Genomic DNA, 19,415 nt, shown 5'->3' on the forward strand with positions numbered 1-19,415 from the left:
AATTATGACAATAAGATCTGTGTGCTTGAGTCTGTTTCCAAGATCTGTTGTATATACATTCCCATAAAAGCTGGACTGATATGATGCAAGTAGAATATATTCAGATGATCATGTTTTGGTTTGTCAGATATGCCTTTAAAATAAATGTGATGCCACTTAAAAGGTTTTGTATTTTATTGCTAAAACTAGCAGTAAAGACGATTAAAAATTAAACTTATTAAAAAAAATAAAAATTTGTATCTAAAAGTTGTAGGAACCTATTGAATGAAATTTGCTCACAGGTAAAAATCTGAATTATCTTGTGCATAACTTGGAATGTTGGAGTTTTCTTGTTTTGTTTTTGAAGACTTAAGTGGTGCATAGGCTTTTTGCCTGCCCAGATGTAAGGTTTGCTCCAACAGGGATAAGACAAACAAGCAAAAAGGTGTGGGTTTTTTTAAAGAATTTGATGTAAGTTATTTTAGAAGGAAATAAATCTCCCTCTGAGTTACGTTTAACTTAACACAACATCGTTATGCCAGGGCAGGTGAACTAGAAAGTAAATTTGACTGAGCAGGGCTGAAACAGTCCAGACCTCTTTACAGCTGAGAGTGAAATGTAAGATTTAAGCAATCAAACTGGTAATGTAATTTTTATCTTAATTAGATTTCTACCTGTCTTCAGTCCCAAATAATAAGTGTAAAGCTTTTCAAGGAATTTGTTTTAATTTTTGGCTTTATTCCAGCCCTCTTAAGAACCGTCTAGCTGACTTCCTGCTTTAATAGCTGCTGAAAGTTTCTTGAACTTGTGCAGACCTACTGTATGGTTACTGGGCCAGTTTAGCCATTCTCCTTATCCCTTCAAAGGGTAATGCTTGGAGCAAGGTGATATAAAACTTGCATTTACAGCATGGGCATGACCTGACCACCGCTTAAGATTAATCCAAACCCCTGTAGTACACAGATCGTGAAAGAAGCAATGGTAACAGTCCTGCAGCTGTGAGGTGAAATAAGAAATGGGAGCTAGTCACAAGGGGTGAATCAGGACTCCACACTTAACTCTAGGGCTGGGTTTCTTATGCAGTCCTTTACCTGGGCTTCAGTCTGGAGGGACTTTTTTCACACAGCAGCAGCATGTAGCCCAACAACGTGGCTCTGGTGCTGATGTCTACATCTTTCCTCATTAAGTAGCTTAAGGTATGCCTAATCACTTAAAACTAATCACAGAGGCTGAGGTGGAAAAAGATTATATACCCAACTGTACATACACCATCTGTATCTAATACGTATGTAAGAAAAATTCATATTCCTTCACAGTATGTGTAATTGAAATGTTGCTTTTGTAGTAGAAGAGATATGAAATATAAACAGTTTCTCTCACTGATACTTGACCTTTTTCCAGCATTAGACTCCATGTAGACACACTAATGTTTCTCCTCTGCCGGCTGGACCCAGGCACTGAAAAACCATTTGAACATAAGGCTTGTGGCCAAATGCTTTATCAATTTAATTTCTCATGTTGGCTTAGTTTTCATACCTCTGAGTTTCATTTTGTAGAACTAGTAGTAAAGAGTTAGTAATATTTTTGGTGTTGTGATATTAATCAAGAGGTAAAAAGGGTTACTTGAATTCTGAAAGCTAGGAGATTATTTTCATGCAAAAGCACCATTCTTAAGTCTCAGCTGGTATCCCATTAAAAGCAAAAAGGCACGTAGTGGTGACTGATGTTTCCAAAAGATGGAAATATATGCATGAAATATAATGGATATTAAGAACCTTGGATAAAAGTGAAGTGTCAGCAGGTACTCGCTGTATTTATTTATTTTCAAACTGACACCACAAAAATGTCTGAAAGGTGAGCTAGAAAAAAATTTTAATTAAGTACTGCACGTGTGACTGAATTTGATTTGCTAGTACAAAAGCTTGGGATGACAGCCTTTACATCTTTGTATTATTTGTACTTTGTACTCGCTTAATAGTCATTCTTCCCTTGCATCTGGTGCATGATCGTGTGGAACTCTTAGGCTTATAGTATTTTGTGTCCATTTGGTAGTGGTGCTCATGATGGGGTAGGGTTGCATACTAAAAGCTAATGCCCTTATCAGCTAAAGAATGATTTGTATTGAACCCTCTTCCACAATACTGTAATTTATGAATGATCCTGAAGAATCACAAAACCTTGGATTTAAATTTGGATTCCATACAGCTATGCTTACAGTAGACTGTGAGGCAGATTGAAATGGTTTTCTGTTAACTTCATCAAAATATGTTTTCAGTGGAAGTATTGAGCAACTGAGTCTGCAATTTGTAGCAAAAACCTCATGAGCAAAATGTGGCATACTAAAAGTGTTTTATATCTCTTCTGCTGTTTGAGATTGTGATCCGCTCTGTAGAGATACAGCCTGCACTTTGGTCTTCTCAGGCTCATCAGTTTAACATTTTCCAGCACTTCTAGAAGATCTGATTACCTTGAAAACATTTTAAAACACACTTTAATTTTCTTGCTGTCAGTCCACTCAACATAGGTTAGCTTTGTGCTTTTCATCACTCGGCATAATGTAAATGCACTTCACTCCATTTTGAAAGGAATCATCATGGTTGTTTGCATGAAATAAAAACAACATCCTTTCCCATCAGACATTTACAGTAGATCAAAACCTAAATGAAAATTCACATGTTGAAAGCTGCTTCCTCAAATGGTGAAAAAAGTAGTCCTGAGCGAATGAGAGCTGAACTACTTCAGTCATATCTAGTTCCACAAATAGGTTTTGCTTTTGGTCAGGCTTCCTGTATTTTGTGAGCTTGCATATGTTCAACAGTGTGCTATGAACAGCAGCAGCAGTTACTTTAATTTTGTAATCATGTGGCAAAGCAGTAAAATATCTGCAATGTATTTCATGGACAAAGATTCCAAACTGTCTAACTTATTTCAACAGGCAAGCAGTCCTACAACAGGAACAGCTCCCAGGAGTCAGTCACGGTTGTCTGTCTGCCCTTCCACTCAGGACATTTGTAGGTATGTGCTGAGAAAAATATAATCTGGCTGATACTTGTTGTTTTTATTAAATAATATGCAGCTCTTGCTTCTGCTTAACACTATTCATAATTTACATAGACTTTAGTTTTCTTTTGAACGCTCTTTGGTTTGGTTCTGATTTTGCTTTTCAGTCTCATGTTTTTCTTTTAAAATTCATGTTCTCATTTTCATCCTTTTTTTGTGATTTTTCTCTTTCCACCCACCCTTACCATTTCCATCCCTTTCCTTTGCTTACTGCTTTGTCTAGATCTACTACCTTGCATGATTTGTCAGAAGATGAGCTTGAACATGCAACCCCTGTCATGGTGCTGACCCCTTCTAATAGGGAGTCTGGTAAGAAACAAGTAAAACGAAGGTTTAGGCGGAAAAGAGAGACTGGAGACAATGGTGAGTATACAGAAAAGCAAGGAAAGGGGAAAGACTGTAAATTGCATCCTGAGCCTGCAAGATCCAGCTGGAATGCATCTGATTCATCATCATCTTCGGATGAGAGTCAGTGGGCTCAGGCTAGGAGGAGAGTGAGAGAAAAGGCCAGAATGCCCAGGAGAGGGAGAAGGAACAATAGATCATGCAGTAACCAGGATGGGTCCTCAAACAATAATGCTGTTGAACTTGTGACCTTGGGGACAATGGGGAGAAAGAAGCAAGAGGTATCTGACCCTGAGAATCCTACTTTAAACCACCGCCGAAGAAGGGTTCCAAGGCTTAAGGAATCACAGTCTTCAGCATCATCTCAGGAAGCAAGGATTTCCTCAAGAAAATGTGGGAAAAGCAAAGGGAAAAGTTACTACAGAGATCATCAGCCTGCGTCTTTCCTTAGACACAATAAAGATTCGAAGGACTGCTTTGCAGAGGCAGGCTCTGGCAGTGATGCTCTGGCAGCCCCAGATAATGGAGCACCTGCTGGGGCAGGGCCCAGTGTGACTGATGCTGTTCAGAAGTCTCCAGTGTTGTATGATGACTGGTCTGATGATTTAGAAGTATGCAGGTTAGTTCTTAACAAGAAAGACTTAACATTCTTAAGAGGAATTTCTCACCGCCGTGGGCTGGGTGCCCTTCTCTTGACTGCTTTCTGTCACTGTTTCTCAGTAATAAACTGCTAGGCAGGCCATAAGAAATAACACAAAAACCTTTGCTACAGAGAAGTTAGTATATCTCAATCTGAAGACATACTTCTCTTATTGTCCTACAAGGGAATCAAATGTTTTTCTTTGCTCCATTTTTCTTCATGAAGATGGACACACTGTGTCCTCTGGCAGAGTATTACTGTGTTTTAAATCTCCAGCCAGAGACAGAGAATAAGGCTGAGTGCCAGATAGCTCAATACAATGGGATATGGAGTTTTTCTTCCTTGGGTAATCAGTTCAAATCCAGCTTTGTCATTTTTCATTGACTTACATGAAATAAATTTATGGTGTCCTCTAGAACTGCAGCAGTTGCAGCAATCTGATGGACAGTGCCTGCAAAACATCCTCTCCAGTTGGGCATAAGTTGTATGTGACTCTGCGCTGCTGAACACCTCTACGCTGTGAATGTGTAGGGGCTGTTAGTTCTGTACCCATGACAAGGATTGGAATGATACAAAGGATGATTGGGCAGAGTAAGCATTAAAATAAGCTTTGGGAAAGAAAAAGCAACACCAACAGTTCTCTCTAGTTCAGAAGTTCAGGCTTCTGACAGTCTGATACCCTTGGTGTGAAGCATGCAATCAGAAGGTGAGCGTTTTCCCCTGGAAATGAGAGCAAGCTGTCCACTTCTGAGCTAAAGTCCAAATTTGGAGTAGACAGCTGGGTGGACTTGAGTTACTTCATTTAATGGTAAATGAAAATGCACCATCCCATAAGTTCAACAGAACTGAAACAAGTAGTTTCTGAAACTACTGTAACTTCTGAAACAAGTTTTTTTGTTTGCTTTTTTCCTCCCCAAACTTGTGAGCCAGCACTGACTTTCATTTACAAAGTCTAAATGAGGATCAGGCTTAGTTTCTTGATATGGTAACCCAAAACTTCTCACTTTTGTTTGCTGGGAAGAAATTTGCATGGAAATGTAAACACAGTCAGAATGGAGAAGTTCATGATGCCACATCATGCAGTTTCACAGTATACTTCAATGATCCTAGTTTTAAAAAGAAAAAAGGTGACATGCAAGCATTGTGCTTTTTCACAGCAGGAGAATAAGCCATTACTAATACAGCTAGTGTTACACTTACCAAGCAAGAATGGACATTTCAGTTGTCCAACTATTGTCTGTCATGATAATTTAAGATTCTTCAGAGTAAAGTTCAGCTGTGTTTGTACATAAGCCTGTAATCAGGACCAAGCCCCTGGTTTGGGACCTGTTCACCTTACAGAAATGCAAAGAAACAGCAGCAGTGGTAACCATGTTACATTTTTTAAGCACTTGAAGTATGTCTACATGATAGGATGCAGCGATGTGCACATATAGCTGCCTCAACAACGTCAGAGTTGTCTTAAATTTCTGAACCACCAAGCCTGCATGTATTGAAAATCCAGTGTAGTAGTCACAGTACATATCTAATAGGGCCATTTAATAATTATTAAGAATATGAGCTACCCAAAACCTGAAATAAATTATTTCAGCCTGTGTCTTTATATGGGCTTAACTATACCATGTTAAAAAAAAAAAAAAAAAAAGAGAAACTAAAGTCAAAGTTTTGCAAGTGTCTCATGTAGATTAATCCTAACTGTTGCCTAAATCCTCAAATGCAGACTTTGCTTTCAGATGGAAAGTGGAGTCCAGTCTTCTATCTGTCTTCTCGACCCATTCAATTTTGTTATAATTATTCAGGCACTTTTTGTAAGACTTGGAGCTTGGTTCACGGATGGACATTTTGGATGTGCATGCATACTTGTCAGCTAGGCTCTTGTTTAGTACAAGAAAGTTGAAAACTTTTGATAGGTATGTGTCTGTAGGCTCACTATCAGTGGAGATGCTCTTTGAACAACCAGAGTTAAACTCAACACAGTTGATAACTTGTCCTGTTGTTCAAAATTTGTCAAGAGAATCATAATTGCATTTTTCTTCATGTCAGGGATAATGCTATTGTTTTGTTGTTGTCATTACTAGGTGTATCATAGTGATGATGATGCATCTAGGAAAAACATTACAAAATGAAAAGCATGTTAATTTTTCATAGCGGTAAGTTGTCTTAATCAGTTTGCAGACAGCTGAAGAAAAAGGAAGACATGTTTTTACTACTGATTCAGTACAGACTGTAGTTTCTGTTTTTCAGGACAGGTCCATGCATTTTTTTGGCTCACGATCTGTGGTATATTTTCCTTCAGATTCACAACCTTGCATCTGAAACAAAAAAAAAAATTACATTTCATTGCAGATGTGCACATATACAGTAACCATTTTTCTGCATGAGAAATAGAAAAGGGAGTTTTTTGTCATGTTTATTCTAAGACTGGAATTAACATAGCTGGTTGTGACGTGGAAAATTTGGGTGTTTCTTCAAGCTTTTCATCCTAGGTATTCATATCTTCTAATTGATGTGACAAAACTTGCTGAGAGGAATGGTTCTCACCTAGATGGGATTATGTGGAAATAGCAGAGGAACAGGGATCTTAAACATCTCCTGGTGCTAGTCTTTAAATGTTTGGGTAGTCATTTTTTTTCCTTTACTTCCTCATGAATTACTGGCAGTGGAACGCATTTATATACATGCATAAGGCAGTTTCCTCAATGTGCATTTAGCTGCATGAGTGGGATAGTGACAGGACACACCCAATTCTAGCATAAGCACATTAGTCAGATAAAGTATAGTACCATGGTGCAATATATGCTTCAGCTAGTCTAATGTAGGCCTTTTAGTCACCTCAAGTGAGACATTTCCCCTTCTATTGTCACTGTTTCTCTGTTTCCAAAGTATTGTAACAGTGACATGGCATCAGTGATGATCTTTATAATCTCTTCCTTGAACATACTCCTGTCTTCTGGAGTCCATTAGAAGGCAAGGTTTCTACTTCTGGGATTAGGGACATCTACATAAATTCTGACCATGCTGAGTTGTTTTGGCACCTATTTTTTTTTTTTTTTTTTTTTTTTGAGATTCACAGAATAGGCTTTCTAAATCATACAGTTGGATTCCCCTTTTCCTAAATTGCCCTGTGTCTGAGATTTTCTTCATATGTACTTTATTCTGGAATTTGCCATGTGGCTTAAGGCACAACCTCAGAAATAGCTTTCTTTGGTCTGCATGAAGGTAATCTCCCTTGAAGGGAAAAGCTAAGTGTGGGACATGATAAAGTGAGTGGATTGTGAGGAGTTAGTCCCATGGATTTGCATGTGGGAATTACTAGGAAAGAAGATTGGTCAGTTGATATTATCACTAGTGTATCATAAGTGCTTCATGTATTGACTCTGAATTAATCTTATGGTATTTTTATTATTTATGATGGGAGAACTGAAAGATATTTTCTGTTAGACTAGTTATAATCTTGGTGTAAAATCTTTTTGTGGTACTGATGCAGTCATTTCGGCAATAACACTGAGCTGTAATTAGCTGAAAGAAATGACACACACTTAAATAAGGTGGTGTTTCTCACTGTGAAAAAAATGTTTATCAGAAGTAGAATTTTGATTTTGTTGAACTCCATGATGAGTCTGTATGCAGTCAGGTAATGGCAGGCCTTCATCTGAGAAGTAAATAAAAGAGTAGGGCTTGCCAGAAGACTGGTAGGAATGGAAAGTAGTAAGGGAGGTGATGAAGTTGATTCATGAAATCTGCAGAATCTACTTGAAGTATAATTTTTTAGAATCAGCTTTAAAACCTAGTGTATTAATTAAAATGTCATTATAGATTTAGGAAAATACTGATATGGGTATTTCTATGTGTTGACATGATATGAAAAAATAGTGCACTTGTAGTTTCTCTGTGAAATCAAGTGTTGTAACAGGGTTTCTTTTTTTCATAACTTAGGGGGACCTGCAAAAGTAGTATCTTGCATGAAAATACTTATATCCTGAAATATTCATGTAGAAGAGTACTCACAAGATCAACAGACAGAAAGCCTCTTGGGAGGAAAGAAGTCCTCATGGACTTGAGATAAAAAGAGAAAGGTGAACAGAAGATAGTTATATAGGCTCAAATACTACCATTGAAATTTAACACTCATTTAAAATATTTATACTGAAAACATGAAGTTGGATCCAGTAAATAATTTAAACTAGTGCAGAATACATAGACTTGAAATACCATCCAGAGCCCCTTAAAATCACCAAACACTGGAGGATGCTGAACTTCCAGACTGTACTGTTTGGCTGAAAAGGGTTTTTAACCTGTTTCTCCCTGGGATGTCAGTTCCTTCCTTGGGGTCTCAGGATGATACGTTCCTTCATTAGGAGCCAAATCTCTGAATGTTGTACTGCATGTTGGCTCCTCACCCCTTCCTTTTAAAGAACTGTGACTGCTGCTTCCTTCCCTGTTCAAAGCCTTCTTTTTGCAAGGTGACTTTCTGATAGGAATCTCCTGCTTTTTGAGGAATCTCCTCCTCTGTGTATGGTCTTGTGGTTCATCAGTATTTGAAGCAGTATGAAATCCTGGTTAATTCTGTTCTCCTCCTGATGGTTCAAAGCCCCATCTGTCACCTCCTTAGCCATCTGGCTATTCAGTCTCTTCTGGAAGGTCTCCATGATTCAGAAGCATGCAAGGAGAGCCGAAACAAGGCAAGCATGTCTTTGCTGTGGTTAGGGTCACTTAACTGGGAGGGAACTGAGTCCTGGTTTCTGCTTCTTTCTCTCAAAACCTATTATTATTTTTAATACAAATAGGTAAAATGGCACCACTTCCTGCTAGAAAGTTGGGTGAGAGGAGACCCTTGGTTTTAAGGGTCCTGTTATTATATGCTTACAGCTTGCATATGTTCTGTAGGGAGTTTAGTTACTTAAAGCTTTGAATTTCACTAGGTGGGTGGGAGGAAATCTAAATCCTTTTTTAAGATGCAGTCCCTAGTTCTTTGAACTGTTCAGTGCAGTAAATCTTCTCTGACATGTATCTTGAGTTGCACTGACAGTGCATCTGAGGCAGAAATTGCTTGTAACTCTTTAGATGGTTAGATATCCTATTTATCACCCATAATGGAAGATTAATAGAAGGACAAGAAATGTTGACAAAATAAAAGATTTAGTGTGCTTTTGCTAATGTTGTTTGCTCTTGGGTCTCTTTTAAATTCTGATCACGTTTGCAGAAATCAAGAGAAAGCTTTACCTAGACCGTTATGAAATTCCACTGGTGTGGTGCAACATTTTGAAAATGTTTTTTCCTCTAGTCAGATAAAGACATCTGACTGTATAGCATAATGGAAGGGCACTAGTGACAGGGAAGAGGTATACAAATTGATTATATTCGATATGGAGAATTAATGTGCTTCATTCACACTCTTTTTAAATGTAGAGGAAGACCAATTTGTCATTTAGATTACTTTATGATTTAACAGTGGAAAGAATGGAAAAGAGACTTAAAAAAAAAAAAAGGTCTGCAAAGTGAAAGCAAGGGAAACAAGCCATGCTGTAGACTCTTGCAGGGTGAACATATCTAGTGAATTCAACTTTTTTTCCAAGTGATAAATTATGCAGGAGCAGAGTCTGATACTTCTTTTGTTTCTGTTTATGAATGAGTTAATTATTTGCTGTGAGTTTTTCGTAAAGTTGTTTGCTTTAATCTTAGGTTCTAACTATATAAAAGCACTATAAACACTTTATAAATTGTCGGAAAGAGAAAATGACCTTTTTTGGACAGGAGAACAGTAAGATTATCAGACAGTAACAACAGCAATTTTGTGCACCCTTTTGCAAACCTGTGGAATTGGTTTCTTGGTCCAATTAAGATAACCTAGGAGCTCATGGTATTTCATGCTGGCAGATAATAATTCTCACAGCCAAAAATTAAAGCCAGGGATTCACTTGGTCCAACATTTTCCAGCTATGCTGTTTTTCCCTGACTAAGGTCCCTTTAGAAATAGTGAGATATAGCAATGATATTTATCCACTGAGCAGGGTAAGAATTTATCTTTGCATAATCATTATGAGTCTGGGTATGCTTTCCAGTGAAGAGCAAGATTTTAACTGCCTTTTCAATAAGTTCTCACCAAAAATAATGTTTTTGGAATAGGCATTATCTTCCTCGAGCATATTTATGTGGAGAAGATATTTCCCCACATTAGGGAGATCTGTTAAAATCATAGAATCACAGAGTCATAGAATGGTATATATTCCCTTTAAGTGAAAGTAAACTGCAAGATGTATTCCTGGTCCAACCTCAAATCAGTATCAAATCAAAGCAACCCTCACCAAGATGTGCCTGGTATAGATATCAGGTTTTTAGCACTAGCTGTTTCTTTCAACAGATTTCTACACTTTCACTGCAATGCTTATTAGCATAGACATAGCTGCATAGCACCCAGGAATATTAGAGAACAATACAGTTTTTACATAATTATGTAATTTATAGTCCTTAAACATTATCATACATCATTATCAGTATATTCCCCCATATACACTTCAGTTTTGAAAGCCTCAGAGACATTCCCCTAGGTTGTACATTTGTTAATGAGGGTAAAATTTGACCTGGTATATTTTTAAGGAAGTCTGTGAAAGCTATCTGTGATACATTACTGTAGCTAAACCCTTTGTCTATATGTAATGGCCAAAAATCCTTGAAAATTTTATTAGGTACTGAGATGCAGTGCCAATCTCAAATACAGGATCCACTGAGAGAGTTCTGGTAATGCAGAATTACTGCAAACTCTTTTCCACCTGTGCTGATTCTAATGACAAGTCTCTTCTGTGACTTGAAGCACAGGCAGGGACATGCTGATTCATTCTTTTCCTTAATCACCTTTCTTTGACAAAAGTAATTTATGGAAATCAGCTGTACAGATACTGTCATAGAGGAGTGCTTGCCAACTGAGTAGGGGTAGACCAACAAGTTTATAACGCACACAAGAATCCTGCAGAATAAGTGCATTTTCTACTTCACTACAGCAGCATAGGTTGGTCTGTTTTCTTAATTACCGAAGAGTAAAGTGAATTAGTGAGAGTCAGGTTAGGATAGCTGCTGGTTTTCCAATGAGGCTAGAGGTTAGCAGCTATTCTCTTTAATGAGAGTAAAATTGTTACCTTGCATGTGAAGGAAAAGCTACAAACCTGTTGGAATCTACCTGTATCTCTTGCAATAAGCAGCTCAGATGGTGACTAACCATCTAGATTGTAATTTTGGTTGCTATGATTTTGCCAAACTAAACCACTGTCAGGAAAAACCTGAAAATTTTCCATGTGAACTCCTTGCTTCATACTGATTTTAGTTGACCTTTTAAACTGAGATTATCTAAGAAAAGTTTGTCTGTGTAGAAAAAAAAAAAAAAATCTTAATTTGATGAGACATGAAGGACAGTCATCCAGGATAGCTCTCGCTGTTTTTCTGAAAATCAGCCTAAATCCAATTAGCATATGAATGTCTACAAACTGTAGCCATCTTGTTTGACACTTCCCTTCCTGCCTTCTAACTTTTGCAATGAACAGGACCAGAGAAAACAAGGGAAAAGAGTTCATAGTCATGAAATTAAATACCACATTCTGAAGATGCCTTACTTCTGAGTGCTTAGTTTAGCATGATCTCATGATTTTAATCTGATAAGAAAAGTTTCTCGTTTATATATCTTTGGTGTCAATATGCCTTTCAGTGGAGATGGTATACCTTAAACTACTGGCAACTTAATTTACTCATTTTGCATAGTCATTATGGTACAAAGTTTAAGATGTCACATACAATTTTTCAATCAGTGCATTATTTGTGAGTTTTTCAGCATCATTTGAACATGTCTCAAATTCAATTAAAATTTTGAACAAAAAGAAATAGTGAAAAATAATTCTAAAATGTTCTCAGTAAACTTCTTTAACTTTTCATTTTTACATAATTCTCTAAAAATTTTCTAAATTGAACTATTCTGTTTCTGTTTGAGAATTTTTTTTTTGTAAGGAACATACAAGAAATTTGAAACAGTTTTTATATGAATTATGCAAAATCTCACACAAAGACTAGTTTTGTTTTCCGTTTAGCATTTTTGATTTTTTTCCTGAAAAATATTTTTTCTTTTTGCTAATTTATTGCATTATAAGTGAACCAACTAGTTAAGAACATCCTTTAAAGAATTTTTATGGATTTTTGTCTGATATATGCACAGCGTTGGCATAAATTTCTCTGCTTGGTACATCTGTGTGCTGAAGGTTGTAGAAACAGTTCTGTGCTAGAGAAATATGTGCTGGGTAATTAAAATACTGGCATATAAAGCAAAACTTAAGCACAAGAATGACCTCACTGTTAGAGTATTATTTCATAAAGTTCCACAGGGAGCTTTCTTTAAAGAAAAATAAACATTTTGTGATCTCAGTATGTAAAGATATGTCTTTAGGTGTGTATTATACACACACACACACACACAAATTGTATATGTGAATCAGAAGATCATCTAACAGCTTGTATATGCTGTGTTGTCTGGTGTACACATGATTTGTACAGCAAAAGCTCCTTTGGAACCTTGTACTCATCTTTTCCCCTAGACAAGCAAGGACCTGTTCCTAGGCAGGAATCTTTAAAGCACTAAGCTGTCAAACCTACAAAAAAATTAAAAAAAAAGGCTCCATTTGTGACTATAAAGGGACTCTAGCTTAAAGGATTTGGTCAAATAGCTGACTTCCCTCCCCTCCATTTCCAGATAGTCAGAAGTATTGCTCTATAATGAAGGCCATTTATCTACTAAAGGACTAGAAAGCTGAGAAAAGCTGAGTATGTAAATTCTGTAGGTGTGTCTGAGCATCTGAAGCTACAGCTATTAACCATGATCAGTGCTGTACTGCAACTTGTAAATAAATCAGTACAGATTTAGCAATTTACTTTTCTTTATAGTGGAGAGTGTGGGTTTTGTAATTCAACTCATTTCTAAAGTATATAAGCAAATTTTACTCTCAGGATAAGTTCAGCGCTGTAAGTAGTCTGATGGGTGAAAATTTTGAACAGTTGTGATCACGTGAAAACAGGAAACTAAAATGGAAGTTCTCTGCTTCCAACTTGGTTTAGATACAGTTCAGGTAAGTCTATGCTTTGTATCCCTACCTCAGTTCTGTTTGCATAACATATTTTTCAAATTCATTATTTACAATTTAGTTTCTATAGTTTGTGATAATTATGATGTACATGATAGCTAAATACAGCAAAGGGAAAGACACACAAAATTCTGATTCAGTACTAATGGCTGAGCAAGATATTGCAAGTTATCTGCCCCAAGTCTTTAAAAGATATTTAAGCAGTTATCCAACAGTCTGTTTCAATAACTCTCAGGCACCCACATATCTTTAAAGGCTGTGATTGTGAGTTTAGATATTTCTAAATTTCTTTTAAGCTAGTTTCTTCTGGCTAAACAAATAATGAAGAGTTAAATTGCACCAAAGAGCATTCAAGCTAATGAAAACCATGCCTTTGGTTATTTTCTTTGACTTTAATTCCATTTGAAGTTTTTTTTTATTCTCATTGCATATTTCATGCTTATAAAGCTAGAAGAGGCCATTCGATTTAGTTCAAGCTTCTGTATAATGTAATTTCCTAACGTCACCCTGTTATTTATACATTTAGCTTGTAACTTCTGTACAACAAAAGCTCAAATAAAATGTATAATTCATAAAGTGTTTTTATGTAAGAATATTTCTACTAAAGAATACTTCTATTCATTTCAGATTTGCAGTGTCACTTTATTTGAAGATCCCAGTGGAGTTTTAGTCTTGTATTTTAGCTCTTAAAATAATTTTAAACAATTCTGGCAGTAGTAGAAAAAAGGCTCTTGAGTACATAGCTTAGTTGTCTAGTTTCTAAATAGTTTAAATGCTAAGCCTGTAAAATAAATTATGTATAGCTTGAATTTAAATGAACAAAGAATACTAGTTTTCCTTTGGGAAATAGCTTTAATTTAAAAAGAAAATGATGTTTTTTATGTAACTCTCAACTGGGAATGCATTTGTTAGCAAAATAGCTATTCGGTGTTTTGAAAATTTAGTTCTGCGTAAGCTACAGGCTCAATAAGAAGTCAGCATATAGCCAGTTTCTCTTTAAGAACTAAGCCACTGATGCACCTATCTTGGCTTGGTTAGTAAAGAAAAGACTGTAAATTGAGTTCTTGTAAAATGTGTCTCAGAAAATGAATGTGTGCAAGATGGAAGTTGTGGGTATTTTCTTCTCCCCTCCACTCACATGGGGTATAAGATGTTGCAGGGGCACCGCTGCAGACACCGAAACCTGGCTTTTGTGTACCACGTTTTCGGAGCTTCATTTTTTTGCTGGATTTTTTTGGTCTCTTTCTTTCAATATATCCAACAAAGCAGTTTTGTTCTGCCTTCCCATTATTGTAGATTCATTTTCTCATGGCTCTAGGCTACACCATGGAAGAATACTGAAGCTGCTGGTTTTGATCCATCAACTTAGATGTTGAAATTTCCTCCTCCCCCTCTTTGTAGGCTTGGCAGCCTCAGTGCTGTGCTATAGCCAGTCTTTCACAGGGTGTCTTTGGCAGGCTGCCTCCTGATGCAGTCCAGGTGCTCCTGCCCTATGAAGAAGGTTGCCCTTCTTCCCTAACCTGGCCGGTAGGAAGACAACCCCACCGCAGGGCCCTCCCCAGTCCTTTTCCTGCCCCAGGAGCGGTGTGGCCACAACTTTCTGCATAAAGGGGTGAGTTATTCCTCAGACATGTTCAGACTCTTCTGCACGCACATATCTGAGGTTGCTTTTCCTAAGTACTAAGTTTCTAAGCGCTAAGTTTCATTTGTGTGACACCAGGATCTGTTCTGTGGTTGCTACTTCTCTATTTTGAAATAACATTTCTCAGACTTCAGCTTCCCCCCCCCCCACACACATGCCAGTTTGACACTTAGGACATTCATTAGGGCTTGGGTGCTTTGTTGTGTTTTTCTGTGGTGGGAATGGGAGGGATTACTCTTTGTTGAGGTGAGCCTTCTTAACTTTAGGTGTTTGGTTAAGCCTTCCACTCACTGTAGAGCTTTCTCTGCCTTCATAGAGATGCTGGCCAATAAAGCTGTCATTGATTTCGATGGGTAAATGTTTTCCTGATATGATCAAGAGTCTGTTTGGAAGAGGGGAAGATCACCAAGACATTTGGACATGTGTCACAGAAGAAAACCACCAGACTGTGATGTTAGGACACTGACCACTTTACGTAAAACCACAATGTGAAAAGCTCTGTATCCCATTACAAAGTACAACAGTTCTGGGACCAACCCCTATCTTAGGATATGCTTACAGCTGTAGTTTTTGTTTTCCCAGATAATGCAGCTATCTGAAAAAAGAGGAAGGACTATGACTTTTTAACACCTGCCTCCTAAAAAGGGTGTGCATGTGTGTGTATATGCTGTGCCATACGCATGACTCCAGAGTACTCAAAACTGTTCTCTAATCCTTTTAACTGTGTAACTCCAAAGAGGTATCTAAACTTTTTGTACTGCATATTTTCAGCTTGGGTTAGATTCTGCTAACATTGAGTATTTTATTGGTATTACAGACCAAGAAGTATTCCACTTTTAGAAAGAGCGCTGGTATTTGTCTTAAAGGTTTTGCCATGCATAAAAGGGGAAAAAGTGTTATTTCTATTGATTCACCTTCAGATCACGTAGCAAATTCAAAGAGGAATAACTAAGCGAAGAGAAATTACTAAATGGCAGAAGGGAACAAGGAATATGTTCCTGGGCCTAAATCTGAAAGGTCATATACCTGGCATCTTATGAATGTCAAGTCTGAAAAAGAAAAAACAGTGTAAATAAACCAGTGCCTTTGCATTGTTGCTCGGCAAGTTCCCTCACTAGCTCTTGCTGTCCTTCCTGTCAGGATCTGTCACTGTGAGGGAGATGATGAAAGTCCCCTCATCACACCATGTCGCTGCACAGGGACCCTGCGCTTTGTTCATCAAGCCTGCCTGCACCAGTGGATTAAGAGCTCAGACACACGCTGTTGTGAACTCTGCAAGTACGACTTTATAATGGAGACCAAGCTCAAACCTCTTCGGAAGGTATGCTGCTTTTGAATTTAATTATCCTCAAGTGTCAAATGGCCAAAATGGCTGTGCAAAGTACTGGCACAATTAAAGAAACATCTGCCTGCCCAAAATGGCTGTGTGTGTACTGTTTTTAAATCAGTCCCATTCATTTTATTTCTATATTTAAATTAGTTAATTTACAGCAGCAGAGGATTTTGACTAAAGACTCTCTTTCAGCACACATACAATATAAACTCACAAATAATAGCTTTTTGTATTTAGATTTTTTATCTTCAGCTTTTTGCTATTGGCTCGTCTGCCTATATTTAAACGAGAAAGAAATCTTACTCATCAGGTTTTGCTCCTGAATAACACAGGCCAGTTCACTCAGTAATTTTAACACTGAGCCCATAACTTCTGGTTGAGAATGTTGCTTATGCCAATGTGGAGACAGCAATTATGAAGTAACACAGTCAATCAATTTAGCTGCATCTGTCCTGTTACACTTGTGAGCAAATTAATCACTCGTACATTAAGATTAGTTAATGGAATCTAAACTACAGGGCAACCTTGCATCCTGTAAGTCAAAAGTATGTTATCTGCGCTCATCTGTTTTCCAGGACAAATCAAGTTAATGGTACACAGGTTGTCAGTATGGGGAAGGTGAAGAGTTTGTTAAATGTGGGTTTTGTTTTCTATGGAGTGAATCATTTCTCTAATTTTTCTCTAAAAATGCTCTCATCCTTTTTGGGTTTTGTTCTATCTTTGAAGTTTGAGTCAGTCGAGAACAGGGCAAGTTTTGATTTAAAATAAATTTCAATGTGAGAGCCCTTGAAAAACATGTAGAAACTATTAGCTTGTAACTACTATATGCATACATAGTAGTGTTTTGATGGCAAAAGACATTTTGTTATTGTCAGCCTTGCACAGGTTAGGAACAGTTCAGAGAAAGGAGAGCAAATGGAATTCCTTCTCACTTTGCATCCAGAGAGATTTTCTAGTGAGTCTCTGATGATAAACCACTTCTGAAGAGAGAATCTGGACTGATTTGACAGGCAAAGCTTGTGATAGCAAAGGACGCAGTTCTCAAGTGCCAGGTAGATCTTGCCAGGTAGACTGGAAATCGAAACAGATGTAAAACCTGATGGCTAAAATCTTAATTATATTGACTTAGGTTTTAGTAATTGCAGATAAATTTTAACTACTGTGACAGGAAGGAGATAATCATATAAAATCCCCTGCCTGTAGCATATCTTTTGGGGATTTTTTCTGTATATATGTTTCTATTTTCAACACAAATTGCTTTAACCTTCCATCTAACAAGTACACTTGCAACAGCCGCTTTCCCCAAGAGAATATACAGGTACAAGTATTTTTAACAAAAGCCTTTTCCTGATTGTGTTAGATAACAGAGCATCTTTTAAAAAATCTATAGTATCCAAGGAAAAAAGGAATGAAAAATGTGCATAACTGTTGATATCAGAAGTAGGCACTTTTAGCTCTGTGTGTGTGGTCATTGCTGCCCTCTCCCCCTTTCATTTTTTTAATTGAAAGAAATTAATGGAATACTGCCAGATTTAGAGTGGTAATGTAATTCTCACAAGTCTGTCATTTCTTAATTGAATGATTACCACCTTATTCAGCTTATCATCGGTTCTCAGGTATGTTTTGATTTCTGATGTAGGAAAAGTTAGCCTCTTCTTTCAGACAGGATATTTTTGTTTCTGCTCAAAGCAGTATTCAAATGTAATTTATCTGCCTGGCAGTAAATGCTGGCAGATGCTTTCTTATAATTTGCACTCCTTTCAGAAACCAAAACTAAAGTTTCCAAAAATGTCAAAGTTAAAATGAGTTATCATTTTCTCATTTATAGCATTCAACTGTGACACCCTTCATATGTTATATTAACCTAATTATATCATCCCTAATAAGCGTATGCACTATCATTGCCATCGTTCACAAATTTATGAAACACTAAACAGTTTATGAGAAGCTGTTTTGTAAACCAAGAATTTTTGATAGCTGTAGCAAAGATGAGTAAGGGAGAAAAGAGTGATCATCAAGAGACCTGCCAAGTAAGTACAGCTGACTGGTAACTTTCCACTCAAACATCTTTTGTAGACATCACTGAAAGTGCTGTTTTGTCAAAACCTGTATATTCTTCCAAAGTGGAGAGTTCCTATAAAACACTGTCAAATTTCTTGCAAGCTTTTATGGAGCCCAGAACTTCAGCTGTGGGGAATTCCCTAGGAGTCCAGGTTTTCAGAAGATGACATGAAGATTGGTTACCAGAGACTAAAGTGCTGTGGGACAGGCAGCTCCTAAAGCTTGAAGCTCTCCAGAATCCTGTCTGCTTGATGCAGGATCCAAAAAGCACTGCAGACTCGGTTTTCCAGACCTTGAGAGCTTTAGCTTTTGCTAAGGCTTGGCTATGTAATAGACCCTGAGAGCCTTTAATCTCCAGCGCTAAATCTAGTCTGGCAGCAGTGATTTAAAATTTCACAAATCTCTGGAATTCTCTGGTTGTAACGGCAAGGACATTATGAGCAATGGTAGTCATATCTGAAAACGATGCAATTCTTGTCAGCTTTGCCCTGTGCTGAGTGGAAACAGCAAAATTGACCAAAAAAAAATGATTTATTTTGCTAATAAACTTTGAGGAATTCTGAAAACAGATTTGATTTCAGTGTTTCCTGAACAAAAGTTGCAACAGAAGAGTACCTTTTCAGTTCCATAAGAAACTCATTTAGTTAAAAAAAAAAAAAAAAAGAAATTATTTCCCCTAAAGTGAAAGTTTCTGGCCAGCTCCAGAAGATGCCATTTCCATGACCATTAGACCTGGATTTGAAATGGCATTCTACAAGTGAAAGGGTCACATCTCTCAACAAATTTTGACTTCTAATCTCTACCTTATTCATTATGTGAGATTCTGAAGTTTGGTTCTTCGATGTGCATTGCTTCATTATGATGAATTTTATCATAATACCTTTGTAACATTCCAACCGCTGGTCTCCTGAAGGGAGAAAATTACAGACCACAGAACTTAATTATAGGTATCTATAATTTTGTTTTTGCAGTATCACAAAAGCAGAATTTAAATATAAAACAAACTATTTGATTCAACTGGTGAATTACCATCTTTATTTATGCCTCAGCCTTTCATGCATTCGCAATGTTTTCTAACAGGTTTTTTTATGAAAGTCTAGGGTTTTATAGCAAAATCATGTTTGAATATTGTGTTGTACAGCTGTTAGCACCCGTAAGTGACAATGTGCAGCATACTAAGTTAACATAAATCAAGATACCTCTATTAAATCAATAGGCTTGGGTCAATATGCAACAGTT

The 19,415-nt window shown here is 37.2% G+C and overlaps 1 protein-coding gene across 5 annotated transcripts in view; it reads left to right on the top strand.

Moving 5' to 3' along the window:
* Window positions 1–19,415, top strand: part of MARCHF1 (membrane associated ring-CH-type finger 1) — a 250,242-nt gene that overhangs the window by 208,271 nt on the left and 22,556 nt on the right. For 3 of the 5 annotated variants that reach the window (XM_074822904.1, XM_074822905.1, XM_074822903.1), the window contains 3 exons: window positions 2,915–2,994; window positions 3,263–4,003; window positions 15,923–16,103. In XM_074822904.1, the coding sequence (XP_074679005.1) occupies window positions 2,915–2,994; window positions 3,263–4,003; window positions 15,923–16,103 (1,002 nt within the window). The remainder of the gene's footprint in view (window positions 1–2,914; window positions 2,995–3,262; window positions 4,004–15,922; window positions 16,104–19,415) is intronic. The other 2 variants (XM_074822906.1, XM_074822907.1) reach the window with 1 other exon arrangement.

The sequence above is a fragment of the Strix aluco genome, chromosome 4 (assembly GCF_031877795.1).
Source record: "Strix aluco isolate bStrAlu1 chromosome 4, bStrAlu1.hap1, whole genome shotgun sequence".
Classification (NCBI taxonomy): Eukaryota; Metazoa; Chordata; class Aves; order Strigiformes; family Strigidae; genus Strix; species Strix aluco.